Source organism: Rhamphochromis longiceps, linkage group LG5 (assembly GCF_057381845.1).
Source record: "Rhamphochromis longiceps isolate RC_006_pf linkage group LG5, R_longiceps_female_GT1.1, whole genome shotgun sequence".
Classification (NCBI taxonomy): Eukaryota; Metazoa; Chordata; class Actinopteri; order Cichliformes; family Cichlidae; genus Rhamphochromis; species Rhamphochromis longiceps.
The window spans coordinates 16,035,139-16,060,788 of record NC_140561.1 but is presented as its reverse complement, the minus strand read 5'-3'; the positions used below and the strand labels follow the sequence as shown (position 1 = coordinate 16,060,788).

The following is a 25,650-nucleotide window of genomic DNA, read 5'->3' as shown; positions in this document are numbered from 1 at the left end:
TGCACACTTAATCTGGTTTCGTAGGCAACATCTGCAGACTATCATCACACTCGTACACACACACAAACACACAGCGCGAGTAATGTCACATTGATGCACTAAAGCTTTGTTGCACAGGCTTTGTACAGATTTCCCTCGTACATGTGCGCACGCACGCACACACAAACACACTGGGTCTGTCCTTCTGGTCCTCTGCCTCCTGTTGGTTTTTGAGGTCACCTGTCAATCACAGCACTTTTATCATGTTCACCTTTCAGCTGTCCCATGATGCACTGCGAGGCCTCTCCTGTACATGCTTGACTGGAGGCTGTCACACATTGCTGAAATGGTTCACCACAGCACATATAAGCACAAAGACCCACACATATACACCTCTCACCGACTAGCACTTAGTCTCTCTCAGGAACACACATACTGAGACAAACACACACTAACTGTTTGCTGATTGCATTTTTTAAATAGGAGTCTGATAAGCTGTCAAATTCTTACCTCCATCCGGCTGAATATACTCTTCATTTTATGAGTTTGATTGTGAAGACACTAATTGCCTCCCTGCTCTATATCTCTTGTCTCTCTTCCCTGCTTCGTCTCTCCGTAGGTGGTGAGAGTTCCAGTAGAGAGCTGTGAGCAGTACACCACTTGCGGGGAGTGTTTGGGCTCCAGAGACCCTCACTGTGGATGGTGTGTTCTTCACAATGTGTAAGTGCTGCACGTATTAACATACTCCATCCTGGTGCACTTCATATGTAGCCTATTGCATTACACTGTAGATAGCAGAGAAAGCAGTGTTGGCTGTTTTAGTTCAGAAGATCACATTAGGAATGGAAGCAACAACCTGAAAAGTTTTATATTATACTTAGTAGGCTTTTACCCAACAAACTGTGATGACACCCTAATCTCTAAAACAGCTCTTTTGTAAATGTTTGTTATAGATTTAATAAAATTCTTCTAACAAGCTTAAATTAGTCCTTTAATTATCACTCAAGAGGAAATTTAAATTTTACAGCTGCTGCATGCTTCCAATAAATACTTACAGAACATGACAGCTTACATTATTAGAACTATTTTTCTCAGTGTTATTGAGCCAGTTTTGTGTGTGTGAGCATGGTATTGTACACCTGCAGACTTTTGCAGGAACAGATTTTACAGATTTTAGAATTAGTCTCTTTGTCGGTCTTTGGTTTTTGGATTAAGTCTTGTTTGCTATAAGATTACTGTTTAAGGTTAGATATGTAATAGAGGGATTTGCAGTCGGAAAATTGAGCTTAGCCCTCATAAGAGTGTAGTGATACATTTTAACACTGTTTATACCTGCAATCTCGTCATTCTTTCTGTTTGACTGGAAGGTTTGTGTGCACACACTGTAAGGCGAGAACAGTTGCATGTTATTGAGAGGTGACAGCATGTTAAACCACATTTGGAATGCCTCAAGCTTTGGGCGTAAAGCCATCTCTTCATTACATTAATTAAACTTATAGTACGTATCACCAAACCGTCTCTCCTCAAGGCATGCACAAGCACATACACAAACTACTTGTTTTTACCCATTTCAGGAGACTATCACACATTTGAAATTACACATACAGTCATGATGGACTTAATTCAGTGACAGCCCGCCATTTGGACACATGGAATTGAAACGGGGGAAACGCTTCATTCACACGAATACACAGTCGCACACATCAGAAGAGCAGTAGAAGGGAAAAGGGTTCCTAATAAGAAAAGGTGTACAAATCTTTCTACTTTCTGCTAATGCCTTACAGTGTGTGTATGTCAGGGACTCTCAGGTGGGTGCTTGGTGACAGCTTTTTCTTCCCGACCGTGAGTGAAGGCTAACTAAATGAGGGAATGGGGGCACCGCTGTATGAAGGAAGCAGTTAGCATTTTTTCTGGCTCTCTATTATTGTTAAGGACTTGCAGTACGCTGCATCAGCATTTTCTTCTCACCGCTGGGACCAGATGTTGTTAGCGCAAAGGTGAAAGTGATAGCTAATGCATTATGAATTGCTTATAGTAAAGCCACTACGATACGGGGCTGAATGCTGATTTTTAGCACGATCAGTTGGCTTTTAATAAGCGTGGGTGAAATTGCTGACCCCTTTGATATGCATCTGGTAGGAAATTGCATCATTTTTTAGTGTTCAGGGAAACTTTAACGATCGCCTGTACATCTCCTGAGAAGTGTGAATTGGGTGGGCCTGTAAAGTGAAAAGATGAGGTGAGCTGATTGGTCTTGTAGCTTGGCAGTTCTTGCACAAATGTCACGACCAATAAGGTAATGATCTAAAGCCCTACAGTAATGGCTGGGGGAAGCTATTAGCCTATTTGTCTTTTATTATTGCTCCCGTTTCTGTGTGACTGTGATGGCTGTGTGTTTATCATCTTAATATGATTGTCATATTAGTTTAACAGTTTCTTGTGTCCACTGTTGCCTCTTTCCTCCTCTCACCTCTTGTCAAGCTCATTTTCTTTTACCCCGTTCTCCTTACCTTTCTTCTTGTAATTACTATACATTTTTCATCTTTTTTAATCTTTCGCTTCTTGTCTTGCTGTTTCCCAGATGTTCACGTAAGGACCACTGTGAGCGGGCAGGAGAGCCTCAGAGGTTTGCCTCTGACCAGAGACAGTGTGTGGAGCTAACTGTTCAGCCGAGAAATATTTCTGTCACGATGTCTGAAGTCCAGGTATGTCTTCCTGTTTCAGTGCACACAGATATCTTACTTGAGCAGAAAGACTATAAAATGGCCAGAACTCAAAAACCTCCTAAACATTAGATTTATGTCTTCACTGGTATAAAAATAAAGTGTAAGGTTGTGTGTCCCACTCTAACTTGGTGAAGCGAGGCAAAGTTGTCGGGTGCAGCCAAGAAATGGCCTGGCACGTAACCCGCTGTTAAAATGTCATGTTGTTGTTTTCAGACTAAACGAGCAAGCATAACATAACATAATAATCAGTGAGCTTTAGAGGTGCCGGTAGACAGATTTAGTTACTGTTATTTGACAGAGACAGGGTGGCATTTCCCAAAATGCCAAACTAAGGTTAGTGTCGTCTCAAAATGGTTTAGGCTGGTTGTATGATGCATGAGGATTTTTCAGCAGATAAGTAGCTGGTTTATTTAAAGGTGACGTTATAGTTAACGTTCACCTTCTCAATAGCTCTGTGAAATCTTCTGTGTCCACTGTGCCTTTTTTTTTTTTTTTTAAGACAAATGAGCTTTGTTCATTAATTTGTACTAATATGACGTTTGTTAGATACTATCAGTTTTTTGGTAAAATGATTGAATTCGTCCTATCATCAAATTGGTACAACATAATGGAATTACAGAGAAATGAGCAAAGCAAGAAACGGTGTGCGTCTCTATATCTGGTGTACAGTGTTGCCAGTTTTCACTGGGATATAAATGCAATCTTATGTCATGGATTCTTTAGGAAATTACACCAAAAAAGTCACTTTTGAATATTTACAGCAGATTTAATTAGAAATCTGCTTTCCGTGCCCTCGTAATTCTTACTCTGAGCTTTTCGAGGTCTCGTTCCATCAGTGGCTCCTTGGTGTAATCATATAGGTTTGACTGATTACAGTTAGCCTCGCTTTCATTCTGCACATTAACTTGTACACATTAACCTTGCTCGAAATGGCCACTCCAGTGACTGATGCACACATGCATACGCACATGCGCTCACTCTTTTATTCCTGTAACTGTCACACATACACATACCCATGTATCACTCCCCTTCTGTCCCAACAGCCATTAACCCTCATGTCATATCTTATAACAATCCATGTACACCGTGTCCTTCCATTGATCAAGCACTGGGTACTGATTCTGTCGCTCTTGCTCTCTCCTTCTCCCTCTCCCCCTCCCACCCGTAGCTGGTCCTCCAAGCTCGCAATGTGCCCGATCTGTCAGCGGGGGTCAACTGCTCCTTTGAGGACTATGTGGAGACAGAGGGACAGATCCAGGGTGGACACATCTTCTGCCTGTCTCCTTCTGCCCGGGACATCGCCCCAATCACTCGAAACAAAGGTCAGGGCAGGAAGGGCAATGAGTGATGAGGTCATTGGGTGGTAGCACCCAATGAGATGTGTGGCTAGGGTTATGGCAAGTTTTGGTGACATGCTTGAAGAATGTAGACACAAAATCTTTATGATACATCTTTGTTGGTTTCTTTGGCCTCTTGATCATCTTATTTCCATGCCATTCTGTACTGTATATTCACCATCAGATGTAGCAGATGTGTGCCCTCCTAAAGGATCTTGTAGTACACTTGAGCTTTAGAACAGAATTGTAATGTTACTAGTTGATTTGCTTTGCATGTCTATATTCAGTATTCCTTGTCAGTTTCAATAAAAGCCACACACTCGCTTTCTGAAGCCTAAACACAAGTCCAGCTTTATCTACTGAAAATAGAACTGTTTTTGTATTCCCATTATCAACCATTGTGCACTGATGTCACTTTCATTTTATTTATCTGAAAGACTGGTTTTGTGCTTAACTTCATTTCAAAGCAGCAACTTCAGTGTGGTTTAGCGTAATGTTTAAAAATATCGACATCATTTTTTTCCCAGAGATTATGCACCTGTTTTATGTCCAATTCTGTCACACCACAAAGATGGTAATAAAAAAACTTGTTTTGTATTCGCATTCAAAGCACCGAAAACATGTCACATAGCGAGCACTAAGTTTCCTCAAAGCAACATCACAGTAGTTCTTCAACTGAGCCCATTATGCCCCATTATGAGTTCTCATCAGCCTTGGCATCCAAACACTGATTGGTGCTGCTATTTTTAATGCCACCCTACTGTGGGTGTGACATGAGTAGTGTGTTGCTAGGCTGCAGTATGTCTTTGTGTATGTGTTATCTGTTAAGGGCACAAAAGTGGAATACAGAAGTGTCACTCTGTATCGACAAATAAGTTGTTTTAATTTACGCCCGTGTTTATTCTGTTTTTAAAGTAGTTTTTAGATACAAATGTAATTGTTTGCTAATGTGTTTGACTTGGACTTTTCTCTTTTAAGCCTTCAGAGAGAGCAGAATAACTGTTAATCTGGCTGCTTCCCTGTTTCTGATATGCAGGTGACAAGCGGGTGGTGAAACTTTACCTGAAGTCCAAGGAGACGGGCAAGAAGTTTGCCAGTGTCGACTTTGTCTTCTACAACTGCAGCGTCCATCAGTCGTAAGTGACAGTGACGACATGTTTTCTAGTTTGATGGGCGAAAATGTTGTTTTAGTCTTTTCCCTCTTGCTCTTTTAAGAAATGGCCTCTTTGTCCATTCGTACCATAGGCTGTCTCATGTTACTGTCCATGAGAGAAACAGTTAGAGACACACACACATCTATCTCCCCCCCTCGGACCTCCACGGGAGGCTTATGTTACAGTTGAAGAGAAAAATCAAATGTGCCATATATGAGAAACGATCGGGACATGCGATGGTAATTCTACTCTTTTTATCATATCCCACAACACACACTAATGGTACTTGCATGATTAATTCATTGCATAGTGGTCTGTCATAATGGCTCAAAATTTTGGACTCTACCTTAATTATTTTGTTTTTTACCCGCTTGATTAAACAAATACAGTTGGCGTTTTTAGCAATGACATTGTCAGCCTGGCACTTATTTACCCCAAAAAGATCAAAGCAAATATGATAATACTGAAACGGTGTGAATCAAATCTTGTGCCTCTTCCAATGAGTTGGTCTCCTTCACACTCCAGATGCCCTCAGCTCTCTGTGCCTAGTTGCAGTTCACTGCCTCTCCTAATCCACCTTCTGCTGAAAATCTCTACCACCCATAGAGCCACACCCTTAGGTCAGTCCTACCACAAGCCTGGTGCGCCCTGCCAGGGTAAAAGAATCCTCTAACTCCTCCATCCCCCTAACACAATACCCTCCCTCCTGCTCAATCGGGGCTGATCTAGGGGAGGCTGAAACGTCTGCTGGGGTATTAGCCTTGGGGCAGCAGATGGCTTGGGGGCCCCTGGGGTACCACAGGGCTCCATCCTGGCTTCCCTCTGGATGCAGGATGAGCCTCCTTCGAGGATTGTCTACAAACACACACAGACATACACGTGCAGTGTTACTCCACTCCTGCACTTACCGCTCACTGAAACCCCAACTGTCTTGGACACCTAATCCGTTACTGTGACCTTTAACCCAACCCCCTGCTCTTGTACACAAATCCCCTGCCACGGCAACGATGATTAGCTCAGCTGGTTAAGGGTGTGGTGGTTTACGATGTCAACTCACAGTTAATTCATCTCCCACAAGGACCCCATAATGTCGGTGTTATCTCTCAATGTCTTTTTGGGTATTTGGGTGCATCTTGCATCACATCTCATGTTAATAACGAAAACAAATATAGTAGGACACCTTTTTGTAAAATTCGATATCATATCAGATATTCTAACATGTCACTGATCTCATAAATCGATTGAAAAAGTACGAGAAGTGACAGAGACGAGAGAGTTGCCCGTGTGACGATATTAGCCCAATGAACTCTGATTAAGTCCGCTCCCTGTTCTGATCTAATACAACCTCTGAGTGATGTAATGGACATGTTTAACGAAGTTAGAGGTAGGGCACGTTGCATCTTCTGCAGCGACGCTGATGGTGAAGAGAGATGCTGAGATAAGAATTCCATTTGGAGCTGGCACTATGTCCCGCATACCCGCTGTTCCCCCCCAGGCGTAAGTGTTTGCCATCTGATGAGATCAGACTGGTAATGTTGTTGGTGTAATCAGTTCAGGCCCGCACAGCCACATGCAAGGCCCTGTTTCCAGAATGCTTGGTCATTCTTTGCAGAGCTGGGCTTTCCTCTAATGGCCTTGAACTTAAAATACTGCAGGCTCTTACACTATGCAGGAAGCAGACATTCTCGAAACATTCAGAAGCAGAATTGCGAGCATTAGCTGTGAGTGAATTCCCACGCATCTTTCTTTTTTCCTCCTCAGCATCATGTTGTACTTCCTGCTGTCTAGGCTTGTATGCTGGAGTATAAATGCACACTGGAATTGCTTTGCCAACAGTTTAATCTCACGTGCTAATACCCCCCCCTCCACCCACACCCAACCAAAAAAACACCAAAACAAATTTTTTTTAAAAACAACACACACCCCACCTTTTTATTTACTCAACTGATTGCGTCGTGGCCCTTGCCTTTTCAAAAATGCCATAAATTTGCATAGCAGTACTAATATAATTAGAATTCCCACTGTTTCAGTTTAAGGGTTGCTGAGATTGAAATAGAAAATCACCCGCGGCCATGGTTGCTCCTTAATTAAATATTTCCATACGCTCCTTTTCATTCCACAGCCCCCCATTTAATAAAGATAGAGCATACAGTCTGGAAATGAATTAGAGTTTGGGTGTCTGAATAAGGCCACATGAAGCACCTTTTCTTAATATGGTTAATGTGGCTTGGCCAGTGTCTGGATCATTTGTTGTGTGATTGAGGGTGCTCTTTGGAGAAAGAAAATGTATTAAATTTGATAACAAGAAAGGGGCATGGTTTTGTGATGGAGAAAATGGTAGAAGAATAAAGCCAGAAAGGTTTGGAGTAATTATAAAATGAATGGCCCACATAGACTGCCTTGTTTTCTTGTAAACACTCTTGTAAACGCATTAATAGATTTATGTGCACGAGCATTAGTCCCTATGTGTTTTATCAATCCCTCTCAAATTTTGAAGGGATGCAGTAATGATAGAAAAGACTATTCTGGAGGGCCGTTAAATTATTCACCTCCACTTCTTTCAAATGAATCGTGACCAATAAATAACTCATTTTGCCAAGTGCACAAGTGTCAAACGCAGCTCACGAGGAGAGCTGATTGTGTTTAACACTCCAAACTGACCAAGGAGAAGAGAGAGGAGGAAGTCAGTCTATTGTGTTTGGCCACTGCTGCTGCAAAGCTAGCGTATCTCCATTAGCATCTGAATATGAGCGGATTAAATTAGCATTATGAGCGTGGACATACGGGCAGCGTGTCTCCAGCCGCTCAAAGGCTCTGAGTGGCTACAGGCGATGGGGAGTGACAGGAAGGAGCAATAAGGACGCTATCGGGGGCTCGGAAGAAAAGAGCCCACCTCTGGACACTAGAATTGAACGTCCTCAAATTGCCCTGGGTGGGCTTTTTATTAAAAGGGTGTGCACCAAGCCTAAAAGAGAGACCTTGAAATCCTAAGGCAGCTCGTTACAGGGGGTCCTGGTTACTTGGAGGAACCAAAGAGCGAACAGTAGGGGGTTGTCAGACAGGGCCTACTGCTGGCCTTGGGTGGCACGCATAATGGGCGACGCCTTTTATTTCAAAGGGCGTAACCATAAAAGTCACTAAAAGTTGGCAGTAGTTACATGCTGATATTTTGCTCATTATTTCAAAGTCGTTGGTACACTAACAAGGCTGATTTGACATGAATAAAAGAAAAAGGAAAAAAAAACAGATATAAAGGATTATTATCGGGGTTTAGTGACAGATGTGTTAACTGGTGTGAATTACTAACTACACTTTGTACTGCTCACTGTCTGGTTCTAGTTACCTGCTGTGTTAAGTTGGTGTTGTACTGTATTTTGATGAACTCTAATCCAAAAAAGGTATTCATTGACATTAAAAATAGTATTTGTTAGCAAGAGAAGAAACCCTAACAAGCAACGCCATGAGCATGACTAACTTACCTCTCCTTCATTTGTCTTGCACCAGTAATGTCTTCTGGTCTTTTGTCCAGCATTGACAGCCCTTCCTCTGTTTCTTGCAACTTCCTTTGGGACACAGTGTTGAGCTAAAATCCCAGTTCTGCTCTTTGACTCTCAGCACTGTATGGTAACCTTGCGTCGCCTAATCGCTTTCCCTCCATTTGTTGGCAACATTGACAAATCTCCTATTTGCTCTTGTGTGGTATTAAGAGGCCTGTTATTTCCTTAGCTGCACATCTTTTATTCTAAATGGACAGCTTCTGTCAGCACAATGCTAAATTGGTCAATTAAAGAGGCAGTGGGATTGAATTAAGCTCGAGCATCTGATGTTGCTCAAAAGGAGGGGTCTGGGCTAGAAACGATCGCTTAAAACGTGCACCTAACAAACGAGTGGCCCTAATTGATCCAAATGAATCCACATCAGGGTTTGATGGATTCATATATGGGCTCCATCTCAGTGCTCACAAGTTAAGACCCTCATTTTTCATTTGCTGTGGGGAAGGGGAGCTCGCATTTTACACAGGGTTAAAACACACTTGAGAGCTTGTCAGGAGTCATTCAGGCAGAGGCACAAATTTATACCTGGTGGATGAGGCTGAATACGAATCAACCTGCTCGCTTTCCCAGCTTACTTATATTAAATGTAGTATTTTATTGTCTTTCCAATAAACCATATGCTCACACAAAGCTCAGTAGCTGAAATGAGTCACAGAATAATCTCTAACTAAGTTCATGCCGAAGACAAAAGGCTTTAGTAAGCTCTGTAATAAAATGAAACAATTTTATTTGCTAAGTCATAATGGTTACATTAGATTATGCAGTACACATAAATGAGATACCAAGTGGCTAAGCATCTCTCGAGGAGTAAGAGAGCACCAATAGCATGATGCCTTGTAGATAAACTGCTCTTAAACCTGTTTGGCTGTCCCTTACAGGTCCCTTTAGATGGTGGATACAGACTCATAAACGCTTCCCCACTTCCAGCCTAATGTTTCCTCGCTCTCCTGTGAGACCTCTCACCCCCTTTACCCCCCCTCTCCCATCTCTCCCACGATACCTGGCGTCTACATCTCTGTCAGGGAAATCCACCTGCTTTTGATCTCTCTCTCTCTCTCTCTTTCCCTCTTTCCTTCCTCTCATCTTTCAGCCTGTCTGTCTGCACCTCGCCTCAGTTAAAGCAGGTGAATTCAAAATCGTGAAGCACTCTTAGTCCCACGGATGAAAGAGGGGTTTAGACAAAGGGGAAGGGGGAGAGGGTGAATGAAAGAGTTGAAAAGAGCGAGAGGGGCAGAAATGGAGTGACAGAAAGAGGTAGATTTTAAAAGACTGACAGAATAAAGGACTGGAGGGAAATGTATACGGAGAGGCCAAGTTTGAGGAAGATTATTGAACATATAGAGGCAGCAAGCAGTGGACAGTTACAAGCAAGTGGGGAGTGATGAATGAGGGAACGAGGGAGGGGGGTACATATGTTAGATAGCTAGCTGGAAGATGGGAAGAATATATGAGAGAGAATATGAAACGGGGTGGCAAAAAACAAGTGGAAAAAGAGGGTTTTGAGGAAAAAAGATTTAAATAGCATTAAAATATTTATTTATATCAATACATTCTTTTTGTATTGGTCAGTGTGGTGTTACCACTGTATTCAAACTATATTATCCCAGCCCTGTTTTACATTTTATTTTCAGTCTGCTGGTTCCCTTTCAGTTGATTCAAATGGTGCAACACATAAGTATGAGATATCACGGCTCCGTGTGTCCTGCTGAAGAAACCTATATTCACGCCTTTAACCTCCTAGGACCTGCCGTCCACATATGTGGACGTCACATTTTGGGTTATTTAGACCAAAATACTAAATTTTGCTCTACAAGGGCCTGATACCCGCTTACGAGGACATTATACTGCTACTGTTCTATCAAAATTTTAAATGAATATCCTCATATGTGGCTCTGATTTTTCACAAAAATAAGGTAAAAAAAAAAAAATCTGGTAATTCTTTGTTTTTACATTCATCGGGCCAATCAGCCCAAATATCAAAGAGAAATTAAAAATGCATGCTGTGGAAGAGTTTGGGTCTTAGGAGGTTAAGGTGGACGACCTATGGCGTGCATGTGCACTGCTCCGCCTGCACATATAGCGCGATGTGTCGCTCTGCGCGACATCCTCCCAATACGTCATATGAAAGCCTACAGCTAGCTCTCACAGGCCCAGAAGCACCCATTCCAGGTGTGTTCAATTTTCAGGTGACCACATCGAGTGTTCCCGCTGTATTTTCATTGTCGTGCCCCAATATAGGTGCCTTCAAACAACTGCATGAATGTACATGTTCCTAAGTTCCCAAGCTGCTGCAGGTTAGCTTGGCTGGCTGCTCACAGCTGGCACACTTGCGCCCCTTCACCGTGGGTGGTGCGAGCCGTTGCTATGGGTTACTTTCTGCAGTTCCGGGTCAAGCGGTTTCGTTTCTGCAGAATGATAAAAACTGCTGTTCGCAAGGAGGCTGCAGTGATACTGAAGAGGAAATAAGTGCACTGTTGCAGAAAAGAGCAATACAAGTGGTCTTGAACACTGAGGCAGCTTTTAAATGCAGTTGGCCTGGAAGATTGATTGATTGATCTAAGACGTGCTATTTTTCATGTGGCTATACACCCGAACCACAAGCACTTTCTGAGGTTTGCGTTCGAGGGCGTAGCCTATGAATACCCGGTGCTGCCGTTCGGGTTGTCTCTTGCTCTTTGCAAATGTGCCGAGGCACCATTGGCACCCTTCATAAATAAGGGTCTCAGCATCTTAGCCTATCTAGACGACTGGGCTCTAGTAGCTTGCTCCAAAAAGCAGGCAGAAAACACAGCTATCACACAGTTAGGCATTTGGTTTCTGTTTTCCTGCTGCTGTTCACGTTTTTCCCTACAAAGGGGAGGGAAAAAAAGAAATGACATATTGTGACAGACCACACATCCCAAACACAGTCCGTTCCATAAGCGAATTTCATATGCTTAATGAAGAGAGATGACAGAATAAAGAGAAAATAAAATAACATGCAGTCTTCTTCCAGCAAGTTAGATCAGGTTATTGATAGAAACTGATGGACCAGTTTCACTTTTTTCTGTGTCTGTGCCATAACAAATGATGCTGTAAAGCAGTGCAATGACTGAGCCTGAAGTAAGAAGTCAGGTGACCCTGTTAACTTCTTTTCTCTTTTAATCTCTCTCCATTTTAGCTGTCTTTCTTGTGTAAATGGCTCCTTCCCATGCCACTGGTGCAAGTACCGCCACATGTGCACCCAGAATGCCAACGACTGCTCTTTTCAGGAGGGCCGTGTCAACAACTCTGAGGTAAGATTCATTGAGCAGATTAGTGCACATTGCTGTCACTCCACTGCAACATCTTCTGCTGCATGTATATTTGTTATCTATCGATTTGACACATACAGCATCCAGCTTCTACCTTTACTTTCACACCCTCACTGTGGTTTTCTCCTCATATTATCCTGCTTCGTGTGTCTGCTGTCTGTATGTGTGATAGTGGCTTTTGGCACAGTGACAACAGCTTGTGTACTGTGCAGCAATAATTCTGTCGTGGCCCATAAGGCCATAAGCAGGCTTGGATGAATGAATGTCTATGGAAATACTGCCTTGTTCTTACATAGCCAAATGCTGCATTAGCATAAAAGCTAATATCAATCGTGCCTTCTGGCAGCTACAGCAGGCATCATGCAAGGCATAACAAGTGTTTGTCAACTGCTGGAGTATAAACAAGGATATTAGTGATAGATGCAGAGCCGTGTTATGTTTTCAGGGTGGTTTTCTAGTTTCTTTGTCTCACACACACCAAACACAGTCCTGTATATATTAACACACACAGAAAAATGCACTGAAACGCTCATCTCCTCTGTGGACTTGCGCATGTAAATCCACTGCACTCCCAAGTGACTGACAGTCATGCCTGTGCTTTGTCTGATTGATGCTTCACACATACACATATACACGATTCCATCGCCTTATATTGTGGTCTGACTTTCGCTGTTATCTCTACGCAGATTAAAGTCCCCCCTTGTCAGCCAGCCCCAATCACCGGCCTTTATTAATTGGTCGACCTTTATTTACTTTCGTCTTTCTCTTCCCTCAAACCTGAGCTGTGCAGAATCCCAAATGCTAGCAAGTTAAACCGCAGCCTCAGTGCCCGTCCAAAACAAGACACCGACCTAGCCTTCACGGCTCATGGAGCTAACGTTAGCGGATTAGTGCACCCATCTGCAAGGCACAGGGAGAGCGCTGGCTAGCATACTCTGAGCCGAGAGAGGCCAGAGGGGCAACGGATGGATAAACAGGAAAGGCCTGCAGGGATGAAAGGGGGGAAAAAAACAGAGGAAAGCTGGAAGCAAGTAAACATATAAACTCAGTAACACTGGTGAATGATAGGATAATTTTTGTCTGAGGCATAGCATGTGCTAGAGTAAGATTTGGAACTGAATAAGCTTACATGAGTTTATCAGATGTTTGACAGGAAATTAAGTAGCTGGACATTATTTAATGACTAACCGAGCAAGTCTTTTAAAAATAAATCTCAAACTATGAGGATTTCAAATGTTGGCATTTGCTGCGTATAAAGAGGATGATTATCGGAGTGAGAAAGACAGCAGGAAAACAAAAGGGATAGACAGATCGGCTGACAGTGGCATGTGGACAGAGAGACCTCTCCTGTCACCTCGTCTGCCCAAGAAACCACCGACCACATGCTCCACAAGAGAAACCATCATCTGCACCATCTCTCTCTCTCTCTCTCTCTCTCTCTCTCTCTCTCTCTCTCTCTCTCTCTCTCTCTCTCTCTCTCTCTCTCTCTCTCTCTCTCTCTCTCTCTCTCTCTCTCTCTCTCTCTCTCTCACGCACACACAGACGCACACACACATACACACAGCATAAACACACAAGTACTGTTTTGTCTTTTATCCAACCGAAGTATAAACATTCTTACAACAAACACACACACACATGTAGATACATATTCACAAAGTCATTCATCATCCTTCTCTTAGCTGCCTTATCCATTAGTTGCGCTCTCAGTGCCCCAAAAGTACAGCTCTTCCTGTAGGCTAGGCTTATCCTTCTCCTCTCCAGGTCCTTCTCTCTCTACCTCATCTCCACTTTGATGCTCAGTCTCCACATGTTTTTTTTTTCTCATCCATTTTTTCTGTGCTAGCTGTACAAAATATACATTGCTTTAAAAAAAAAGGAAAGGACTACAGAGATTTTTACCTCGCTTTCTTATCCACCTCATGGTTTTACCTCTTGGGATTGCATGACATCAGGGATGGGTGTTTGTGTTCAAATATGCTTGCACCCCTAATTTAGACACCCGACAATCCCTTTTTGTTTCGTTTTATGCTCTAGCTTCATCCTGAATACAAAAAGCAGTGTTAAACATAAGAGTGAAATCTGCTCTCCTGATGGCAGGCATTTTACTCAGACCTTTAACACTCTCACACACAGTAGATAGGACTGGATAGGACTCATTTTCAGGCAGATAGAAATCAGATAGAAGCGTTTACACAGGGTTGATGGGAGCCCAGCTGACTCTGTGGTGTAAGTGGAGTTCTACTCACTAGACGGTAGCTGATCACAAGTCGAAGCATGACATAAAACGAATGAAGTTCCCTTTTTTTAACCACTGTTTCAATAAAACAAAAAACAAGCACCATTATTTTAAGTATTTAAAAGAAAATTGAGACAGGTGTACATAAGATTTCTTTTTCTATAACCTTAATTCTCTTCATTTTTTCCCCCTCATCCTATCATCTGACGATTTCTAAATGTTGTTACCATGGCAACCAGAGGATGGGTTTGTTGCCCCCCCCCCCCCCACCCCCCACCCCCACACACACACTTTAGTTTGCGTTCTCACAAAACCAGCACTCCAGTGCTATCTCATCCATCTGTAATTTGTTCCACCAAATTACATTGTGATGGGAGAAAGTAAATAAATAAATAAATAAACAAGTTTAAAGAATGAAAATCCTGCTAAAAGGTTTTGAATAAGCCAACTAAAGAGTGAAAGTGTTGTTCTTTTTTGTGAATGGACTGTGTCAAAAGAGGGAGCAAAGTGAGGCAAAGACAGAGTAAGCAGAGAGGAAATAAATATAATGAGTGACATTTCCAAATCAAATATGCATGAATCAACAATGCTTCCAATGGCACAACAAACAAATCCTCAAATTAAGGAGCATTCGGGCGGAAAATTGCGGGAGAGGAGTAGGAGTTACTTTATTCTAGAAACAAACAAAAAAAAGCTGGAGAGGGAGGAAAGAAGAAGGTCTCCTTGATGAATTATTTCCTGTTTCTTCTAGAGGAATTTTAACTTTCTTTGTCTCCTCTCATTTGTTGAGGAACTTGATTGCTTCCTTTATTTCTCCTCTCCTCTCCTCTCCTCTCCTCTCCTCTCCTCTCCTCTCCTCTCCTCTCCTCTCCTCTCCACACCCATGGAAATAAACTGTTATTGTGAGCCTTGATGAGTGCCAGGCAAGGTTAGGGGTGGCTGGGCTCAGGTATGTTAAGACATACTTACGTGTTTATTTTGCTGCAAAGCAAGGCTCAGTCTCACTCGAGCAATCAAGGAGGTGGTTAACTTGATTGAGATTTGTGGGTACGAGGCTGCTGCTTTTTAACCCAAAAGTCTTTTTTTCCCTCATCTAGTAATGTGCGTGAATTTTGGGAAATGTGTGCTTTTATAGTGAGCGTTAGATGAGTAGATCAGTAGTTCTGCCGCACGTGCATGCTAAGTATATAGCTAGAGATAGCAGTGAGTGCTAGTATTCTGTGCCCGTGCAATACTCATTTAATGTATGATCCATTTTGGACACTAAAAATGGAGAAAGGGGGAAAAAATGAAATGGACCAATTCACGAGGCTATTTTCTGTCTGGGAGCTAACCAGCATTGACTTAAATCACTGATCCTGAATAATGCATTCAGTTAGGACCCATAGGTATTTGGACAATAACAGGATTTTTGTAATTTTGACTTTGTATGGCATCAGAGTGAATATGAATGAAGACTCAAGATGTGATGGAAATGCAGACTTTCTGCTTCAATTCAAGAGTTTTAACAAAAGTAGTGCATTAACTGTTGATTGTCAAGCAGGTTTATAGCAGGTGAGTCCTGTTCCCTCATTATTTGAAGATAAGTTGGACAGAAAAAAAATCTGGAGTTGCTTACAATTGTTGAACTTGTTTTTGAGGTGAAGCACCTTCACCACATGTAGTCAAGTTAAGAAGATTCTTGAGGAGGCCGGCATGTCATCATCCAAGTCTACAATCAAGACACACCTTCGTGAATGAAGTGAACTACACAGAGTTTACAACAAGGTGCAAACTGCTGATCACACTCGAGAACAGGAAGGTCGGATTAGATTTTGCCAGAAAACGTGTAAGAGAGCCTGCACTGTTTCTGGATAGGTGAAGCAAAATTTAAGCTGTACCAGTTTTTTTTTTTACTGTCCTAAATAAGTGGTTTTCTGTACATCTGCAAGAGAGGTGAGATGAAGAAAATAGGGGTGTGCATGTGGGGTAAATGGTAAGATATTCTATTAACACATATTGATGTGTTTATGTGCTATAAGTGTGGGCACTGTGCATATCGAAACAGAGCAGTGGTGGTAGGAGACACATTAACAAACACTTGAAGCCATTTACTCAAATGTTAGTCTGTGACACACTGACCAGCGATTAAGAAGAGATGCTGCATATCGGCTGTGCAACAATACAGTGACACATTTTCTCAAGTGATGGCTTTTCCTCACACACTCTTAACCAAATACACTTAAAGCATACAGCCTGCTCCCACATTCTTAAACAGCCACAGAAACACATGCTTAATGTTTGTTTTCACGCTCTCTTTTACACACACACAATGGCTGATGGGGTTATTTGTGATGGAGGTGTGAGGCCCCGGACGGTGACATTCTGGCACTCTGTGTTTGCCCTGGCTGGTGCTCAGACACTGAGCAGAACACACACACTAGGCCATAGGCCAAGGCTGCTTGAGGCGCCTTGCCTGGTGCATGGATATATATGCATGTTTGACTATACTGCTTTAGTGTGTGTTTGTGTGTGACTGTCACTGGCTCTTATCAGGACAGAGCACAACCAGCAGCACAGGGCTGCAGGGGTTATATGGGTGAGGTGGAGAAAAGACTGGCTGAATAATATCCATCTTTTTCTTTTCTTTCTTTTTTTTTTTTGCTTTGTATCGCTCCATCCTGGTGTATTAATCTGTTAGTAATATCTGTTTTCTCCTCTATGTACACTCCTTTTTTCCCTTTTCTCCCTCCTTTACCCATACTGTTCCTTCATGCAGATCCGTTTGTCTTTCTTTACTTGCTCATCTGTTGCAATACCTAATTTCCCTTTTTATTCTGTTGAATTCCTCTCTCCACCTCGGTGCACCATGTAGCTCATAGCTGAACTTGCATAAACACACCCCCACATGTGAGTTTCTGCTCAGTATGAGGAGACGTGCCTAAGCCATATTTAATAAAATATAAATAATGCTGTGAAGAGGGAGCAAATAAATTAGGAAATGGGTGGAGGTGGAATGCAATATCCCTCATGCAGTTCTCCAAAACAATGCAGCACTTTCAATTGTGCATATATTTCACCAGAGACAAACCAAAGGCAGACTAGAGGTGCTGTAATTGAGACCAGATGCAAACAGAACGAGTAGAGGGGGGAAAATGTAAAGAAACAGAGACAAGGGCAGGGAGTTAAACAGAGAAAGTCTGGCTGTAACGAGCAGCAGATTACATTCAGAGTGACACAATTTATTTTCCAAATGCTCTCCAAAGTTGGAGGGAAGGAAGGGAGAGGGAGGGAAAGACGGGGAACATGGAGAGGAAGTGGAGGCGATGGGCTGAAGTAACCACAGCTTCTTTGCCAGATGGAGCATCGTCAGACCATGACCGTCCAATGTTTAACTCTTGGTTTGGTTTGGTAGCAGTGCACCTTCTTTAGCTTTTCAAACAGCTTCAGTCCTCTAGCTCTTCTGTTTGTTTTTTGTTTTTTTTTTTCTTTGTGAGGCTCCCGAGGAAACTTCCAACAGTTAGTAACCGCATTTTGCCCCTCAGGGAAATCAGTGTGAGATTGTATCAGGTGTTTTGGTAGATTCTCTCATACATCCATGGTCATCCAATTCAGCCCTTCATTAAAGTTGCAGCACTCTGCATGTGTGTGTTGTTCTAGTTTTCCTAGTTCCTAGCGTCCTAATCATAGTGTTGGAAATGAGGCTCTGCTCTGGGTGTTACTGTATTTGGACGATTGGTCACATACAGTAAGATCCATACATCCCAGATGCTTAATCTCTGCCTGTCTGTGGCTGTTTTTAGTCGTAACATTCCCAAATCCCAGCTTTTTTTCTTCTTCCCCCTAATGTTCTTTCAGGATCTCTGCTCAAAGCTTCCATTATGACTTCTGCACTGCGTTGCACCATCCATCAGGCTCAGTAGAAGCGGGGAGGCTGGGTGGACTTTCGTGTAGTAGACAACTGCACAAAGACAGTTTTATTCATGGAAGAGGGAGAAGTTTAGCAAATGCAGCTTGTGTTAAGCGAGTATTAATAGCACGTTATTGGTGTATTTGGTTGAAAAGTCTTCATCCTCATACGACATTGAGAAAATGTGAAGAATTCTCTCCTTGATGTAATTCGCCGACAGACGACAAAGCCCACTGATGCTGCAGGTATCACCCCAGCTGTGCTAGCACACCAGCTGCAGCACTGAATACAATACAAGTGAAAGCTAAATGAAGAGTAGGTGTGAAGTAAAGATTCACAGGAATGGACACATAGGCACACTCATAGGAATATGACATGATAGATGCACAGGGGTTTGCAGCACGCGTGGATTAGTGTTTGTCTTTGTGCCAGTGTGTTTCTTTGTGTCAGTCACATGTCCCAGTGGTTCAATTATTCAGGCTGTGTTAAATCTTCATTTCCGCAGCCCTCACAGCCAGCCTGCCTAATGGTGAACACAGATGAATATTGCATTTTCGCCATCAACCCCTGCGTGTGTCAAAGACAGGATAGAAGAAATAAATACAGAGTCACTGAAGGAAGGAGATGTCAGCAGTTGGAGTAGTAACACAGTAAAGTGAGCTGAAGGAAAAGCAAACTCCGAAGTGCAGGCAGATCAGAAAAGGAGAGCGATTGTGATTGAGAAACGCTAACTGCCTGCTGGGATGGAGAGGCATAGAGAAAGAGAGGCAGGAAATAAAATCCGGTAGCGTGCTGAGTCGCCCAGTCTCACAAGACCAGCTAACTGTGTCTGTCATGTTGGGCTTTTCACTGTGCTGTTTTAGTAAAGTGGCTCTCACTGATTTTTATTCCAGCCTCCATTTCATGACACTATTGCACTCCTATAGAAACTCAAGATGGACAGTGATGCACTTACATACAAGCTTCAGAAAGATGGAGAGTTATTTTTTTAACCTTTTGAACCATGACGTTATTTTAAAACACAAAGCTCTATAAATAAAGAATATGTTTATGTATATTAATTTTTTTAATCTCCTAGCTGCTTTTGCATGCCATCCTTACTTCAGCAGCAGGGTTGTTAACCTACCTTTTCTTTGAAAATTGGCCTAAGGGGAGGTTGTTCGCACAGTGCTCTTTGTTCCATTGTTATGGATCTGATTAGAAGCACTGATCAAGTCCTCACCCTTGCTGGCATCAAAATACGTGGGGGGAAATCACATAAAATCATATAAAAACAAAGTGTAGAATTCATGTAGTTTGATTTAAGACTACGATAGTCAGACGTCATTAGATCTGAAGTAAACCTTCACCTTATGCTGCCAGTTTTACATGATTCAGCACATTTTGGGGGTGGAAACATTTCTTTGATGATTTGATTAGTTACATATGTGAGCTAAAAGACAAATGTAATTGTTTTGACTTTTCTCTTTAATTTTGACTGATTTATTAGACTTGTTTTATACTATTTTACCCTTTTAAGGAATGTGCAGAAAGTGTGTTGGTACACTGTTCAGTTCCAAATTTATCAGCGGACCTTTGCACTTTGGATTCTTAATGACCAGCTTCTTTAAGATCATAAATGTGTAAATCATGGTAACAAAGCTGATCAGGGTTAATCATTAAGGGAATCTGCAAACAAAATTAGAAATGAGATAATATTGGTCTGCTCATCCACTTAATCTGGAAAACAAAAGTCAGTTTTAGTCTATCCTTTTGCTGAATTATGGTGCTGTCTTCAGAGAAGAGGCATGAGGCAGGAGACAGGAGAGCGTATCTACCTCTAAAATCAAAGCTTGTCTTTGAAAAGCTGAAAAGCACAAGGTTTGATTGCTGCTGACATATCTGGGTTAGAATGATAACGGGGTGCCAAGCGCCCCCACCCCTCCCCCTCTACTCTATGAAAATCCATAAGGAGAAAAAAAAATAAAGGATGTGCTCTCAAAAAAATATTCACACATTCTTGCTTTTTATTGTTTTATGGCATACTGCGCCATGTGTGTCGAGGGGATAAACTGTGTAGGTTTGGCAGCTTTCTTGTAAGTCAAGGATGAGGGATTAGGAGATGAAATCAACATGTATGTTTGCTTGGGTGTTACATCAAAGCAGTCTGAGTGTGCGTGTGTGTTTGCACAGCATAGGAGGATCATGTATGTAGGTAGGTTCAGTCAAGCATCTGCTCTGTGAGACTTTGATAATCCATGTTGAATTACATTTATATCACACATTCTCTGGCATCTCACTTTAAATTAAACTCTCCATTCTCTGCTCCTTCATTCCTCTGCGCTCATCCCCTTATTTCCCTCTCTCTCAGTCTTCCTCCCTACATCGCTGCTCTGCTAAGAAAGCAGGGCGTGGGCAGACAATCTCATAGTCCCTTTCAAGGTTCAAAGTCCCTTTTCTTCCTCTGCTTCCCTCGCTCCTGCTCTGTTCTACATGTTGCTGCCTTATTAAGTTGTTCCACTCTTTCCCCCACAGTCTCTCTCCCTCCCTCCCCCCCACAGTAGGTGTCTGTCTGGTCACAGAACATCTTTCTGGTTTCTGCCTGCTAATAAGCTCGCATCAACTTTGTGTGCACACGTGCTTCCGCATATGAACCACACCCTGCAGCTTATGGAGATGTTCCGTTTTATTCACTTTTAATAATACTTGCACCTCTGGGTGTCATATATTACATGTGTTGTAGTAATTGTATCATTGTGTACTTAATGGCTTGTAGATTTAAGGCTTAATATGCCTGTGCACTCTCCTTCTGGTCTTTATATTCAGACCTAATGGATCTCATGTTTTTTCCTTACTAGTATGAGTCCAAAGTCCAAAACTAGTACATGCACAAAGACACTCTCTCTCTCTCTCTCTCTCTCTCTCTCTCTCTCTCACTCACTCACTCACTCACTCACTCACTCACTCACTCACTCACTCACACACACACACACACACACACACACACACACACACACACACACACACACACACACACACACACACACACACACACATTTAAAGAAGCACATGGCTGCAAGCCAGCTGCTACACAGAAGACAAGGGAGCAAGAGACTATGTGGTCCTTGAAATGACAATATGATGTATGACATGTCATGGCATGGTGTTACGTGGCTTACATCAATTAAGGAATGAGCTTCAATTAACAATGTGGTTTAAATTCCCCCAAATCTCATTTAAAAAGCTGTTTCTTAAACCTGAAAACCATTCATATGTCTTTAAATGATCAGTTATTAAGCATTAAACAATTCATGTAGATGAAAAGAACAATGTAGTCTAATCAGTAACCACCGCAGTATATTATAGTACTGTTATCACATTTCCACCCGTAGAATCTTTTGTAAGTGATTCTGTTGTTGATTTGGCGTCATCGTACTGCACTGTTGATGTTTAATTTTACCACCTGTGTTCTGTTTTGTGTCTGGGTATTTATCTTTCTGGAACATAACGATGCTGTATGGCTGTATATGATCTTTGGTGGCACAGATATTAAAACGCTGAAATTCCAGCTGCAAATACAGTTAAACGGATAATATAACAATGTGACTGTGGTTTATGTTTTAATTATTCAGCATTACGTATTAGTTGACTGGAGGTGGGTGGCCCTCAACAAAGGTTACTTGTTTAAGATGTTAACCTTCAGTTTTAATGGTGCAATTTTCACACTGCTAAAATGTGTGATCCACCCAGTGCTATTTATTAATGTATAGTGGATTGAACTAAAGGATAAATGGGACTCTGAAGTTCAAGGCTGCAGCTCTTTGGTTTGCGATGTGAGACCTCTGTCAGAAACCCTGGGGGCCATGTCGACAGCCGGCAGGGGGGTGGGCGTCCAACACTCTCCATATACCCTTTTGTCTGCCCCCCTCGTGACTGACACACATGGACACACTTACATGCACACATACACACTGTCCCTGTTATTGTACCAATGTGCCCCCCCTCAGCTCCTGTGTGACCATCTATGCCATCTCATCTCTCCCCCGGGTTCCCCATATCGCTTTACTTCATAATTTAGCGTGTTATTTTTTCTCCTCCCTGATCTATAGTCCCCACATCACAGAGGCAGCTAATTAATTATGGATGGATGCAGGGGGTGGGGGCTAAGAGAGACTAGGGGGGGCTTTAAAAAAACGACCAGACATCCACCTCATTACATATGCGCAGTGTTTTTGGAGCTTTATTAATTTATATCTTGTCAGGCTATGCCACAGCCTTCAGAACTCTTTTGGCTTTTTAATACAGTTATTTATTTATATAGCGCCGCACACTGACTTTTGCCTTCATCCTCCCACTCTGCGCTCGCTTTCTTTTTCTCTCCTTTCACACCACCCCGTCGAAGTCTTGATTTTAATCTCTCACCTTCAACATATCTGCATGAACACACAGACATGCGCACTTTCCTGCCGACTGTCTCATTATCTGCTCTTGGCGGATGTTAAAAGGTGTTTTGCTCACCTGCAAGAAGAGATTATCTCCTTTCCCTGCCGAACACTGGTTTTATTAATTTTTTTCTCTCGTATATTTTCTCATTTGGTGTGGTAGACGTAGCGTGTAAATATCAGAGCACTGAAAATGAAGGAATTTATTAGATTGAGCTGGAACTGGAATGGCAGTTTGAGTACTTGCACTCAAAACTTACTTCTGCAGTAGCATTTTTTAATGACCCCGTCTTTATTAAATACAATTAAATTAAATATTACAGTCTATATAATTATATATTCCTTTACTGTAAAAGAGTGGTGGGACTAGCCTCAGGCAGCAAAGCTAACAGGGGCCTTTGAGGGAAAACAAATACAAAGAGGTGAGGAAAGCCCTCCGGCTACTTTAACAGAAGCTGCAGACTTGGACTTCAGCCATCAAAAAACACACACACTTTGCAACATCGACACTCGTTGTTATTCTCAAAAACACAGGTACATGCTCCTAGAGCACAGTCCAGTCAGTGTGGGAGGATTTGACATTGTCATAATTAGTACAGTCAGAAGAAAAGAGTTAAATTTGGCAAAGGGGTTTTCTGTTACACTATCTACATCTGTTGTTTTTAAAAATACTTATAAAGATGTCAGAATGCAAAGACAGTCATCAAAATCTTAAGATTGAGCAGATGTTTTTGTGCTGTGTTCTCTTTTGGAGAAACCATCTGTGGCGCGCATTCCTTCAGGCATCTTTTCCACTTCACGGGCGCATGCGACTTTACCGTGGTTACACTACAGTGAGATTAAGTGATCCTTATGATGAAGCGAGCTGCTGTTCTGTGCAAACAGTTCCTGGTGTGAAGCATTTATGTGTAAAGACGAACTCAAATCAGCCTTCGATCATCTATTGAATAAAATTTGCAAATGCAACATAAAACATGTGTGCAGGTAGGTACAAAAAGACTGCAGATGCTTACATTTTTTACATGTCATATCTAGCCAATAAAGCCACAGTATCCGCCTTCACAGATGAATTGAAGTTCGAGAAGTCAGGAAAAGGAAGGAAATAAAGGTTCAAACGAATCCCCCCCAGTGAAATATTGTTTCGGTGCACCCTGCACTTTGTAGCCCTAATGCAAGCTTTGAACTGTTTTGGCACCTGTCACAAAAACTGATGGAATAGTTTTTCCTTGCAGAGCACTTTCTTCTTTATCCTGCTCTCTTTCCCACAATGTCCTGTTTTTCCTGCCTTCTACCTCCTTTCTCTTTTTCTCCCGGAACTCCTTTCCATTGTGTCTCGAAAGCACCATCAGCTTGTATTTGAACAAAGTACTTAATTGAATTTTCTTCTATTTTTCTGCATTGACACCCTTAAAATGCCCAAAGAGGAAAAAAGTTGTGTAGTATTATTATTATTATTATTATTATTATTATTATTATTATTATTATTATTATTATTATTATTATTATTATATTTTAACCTATTAAATAATTGTTTTGCTTTTTATTAGAATTTAATACAGAAGACTGAAAGAAGCAAAGGGCAGTATAATGACGACTGGTAGAAAAAACGTTCTGCTGACACAAATTCAATAGACGGATAAATAAAACATTGGCTAGCTGCAGCTTGTCCTACAGGCTATGTTAGCTTCTAACACATTGGCTTCTACTAGTTAGCTTTAACAGCAGGATACTGAAACCTTTCCTTTTCTCTCTTGTGGCTCCCTGGACAATGCAAGCCCACGGCTTTTGACATGAGCATTTCTTCCCCCTCTGAAGCAGACTTCAAACCGCATCATCTCTCTCCTCTTTCTCCCGCTCGCTCTGTCTCTACCCTTCCATCAATTTTCAAGTGTTTTCAGATACTCTAGGCAGTTAATTAAGTAGGACATTGTCATGGGGCTTGGGTACATGGTGTGGATGATGCTGGATGAATGTGTGATAAAGAGATCGAAGTGATGCAGAGGGATTCAGGCATTCTTCCTGAATATTTGTCATTTCCTGATTCTTGTATTATTTTTCTTTTTATTTCCTTTTGATCCCTCTTTATTCAGTCTTCATATCCTTTTTTTCTCCTTTCCTTTTTTCCTTTGCTTCTCTTACTACTCAGCTTTCTTTTCCTGATGCTCGCTCCCCAGTTAAACTGGTTCCTCTGGTTCTTGCTGTTTCCTTCATTTATTTCTCTTCTTCTCAACAATCTTTCCTCTCCTTTCTTTCCTCCATTCCCTACTTCACTCCCTCCTTCTACACCATCCATTTTCCCTGCACACCAATCTTCCCCACACCCGCCGCCTTCTTCCTAGTTGATTATACATCAGGTCTTCAGCAACCCGCTTCTTCCTACTATAGTATTCCCCTCTCTCATTATGTGTTGTGCATGTGTTTGTGTGTGATCAGACACACAAGGCCAGGGCTAAGCAGGCTAATGAACAAACTCCAGCATTGTGTTCAGGCCCTGGGGACATGCTGTAGCTTCTAATGTATAATAGCTACAGCTAGAGGAGGGGAAAGAAAAAATCACTGACAGTGAGCCAGCTATCTGCTTAAAGAAACAACAAGAAGTGAAGGAGAGGCTGTGTATTGTGAATATTTTACAAGGATCTGGTCAGTGCTTTCCTTTTCCCTTAGTGTATCTTATTCTTGCCTTTGGACTTGTCAGCGTGAGTGTGTTGCTCTGTAGAGCTGCACTATCTTGCTGGGACTATGAAATCTAAAATGAATACTTTTAGAGGAACACTCTGAATCTTAATCTATTGTTTTAGGGCCTTTTATCCTTCTGAAAGAAGTCCAGTTTGCATTCTCTATCTGCACATGTCTCTTATAATTTGAGTTACTTTACAGTGTCTCAAGGTTGTAAAATTTGTGATTTGTCAGCACTGATCTGGTTTATTATCCTTTTGGCTCAAGAGGCAGAGTACGGGGTGGGATGGTTCCACCCAAGTTTTAAGTCATGTTTTTTAGGATCTGTCACCCACCCTCCTGCTCTCTTTCTCTGGCTCTCATTCTAACTGTTGACAGGATC

At 42.0% G+C, this 25,650-nt stretch overlaps 1 protein-coding gene across 4 annotated transcripts in view; it reads left to right on the top strand.

The window, feature by feature from the left end:
- The window catches only part of plxna1b (plexin A1b), a 188,170-nt gene that overhangs the window by 101,033 nt on the left and 61,487 nt on the right, over positions 1–25,650 (top strand). For all 4 annotated transcript variants that reach the window (XM_085406125.1, XM_085406123.1, XM_085406124.1 and 1 more), the window contains exons 5-9: positions 599–699; positions 2,561–2,684; positions 3,874–4,027; positions 5,079–5,178; positions 11,911–12,025. In XM_085406125.1, coding sequence (XP_085262251.1) covers positions 599–699; positions 2,561–2,684; positions 3,874–4,027; positions 5,079–5,178; positions 11,911–12,025 — 594 coding nt within the window. The remainder of the gene's footprint in view (positions 1–598; positions 700–2,560; positions 2,685–3,873; positions 4,028–5,078; positions 5,179–11,910; positions 12,026–25,650) is intronic.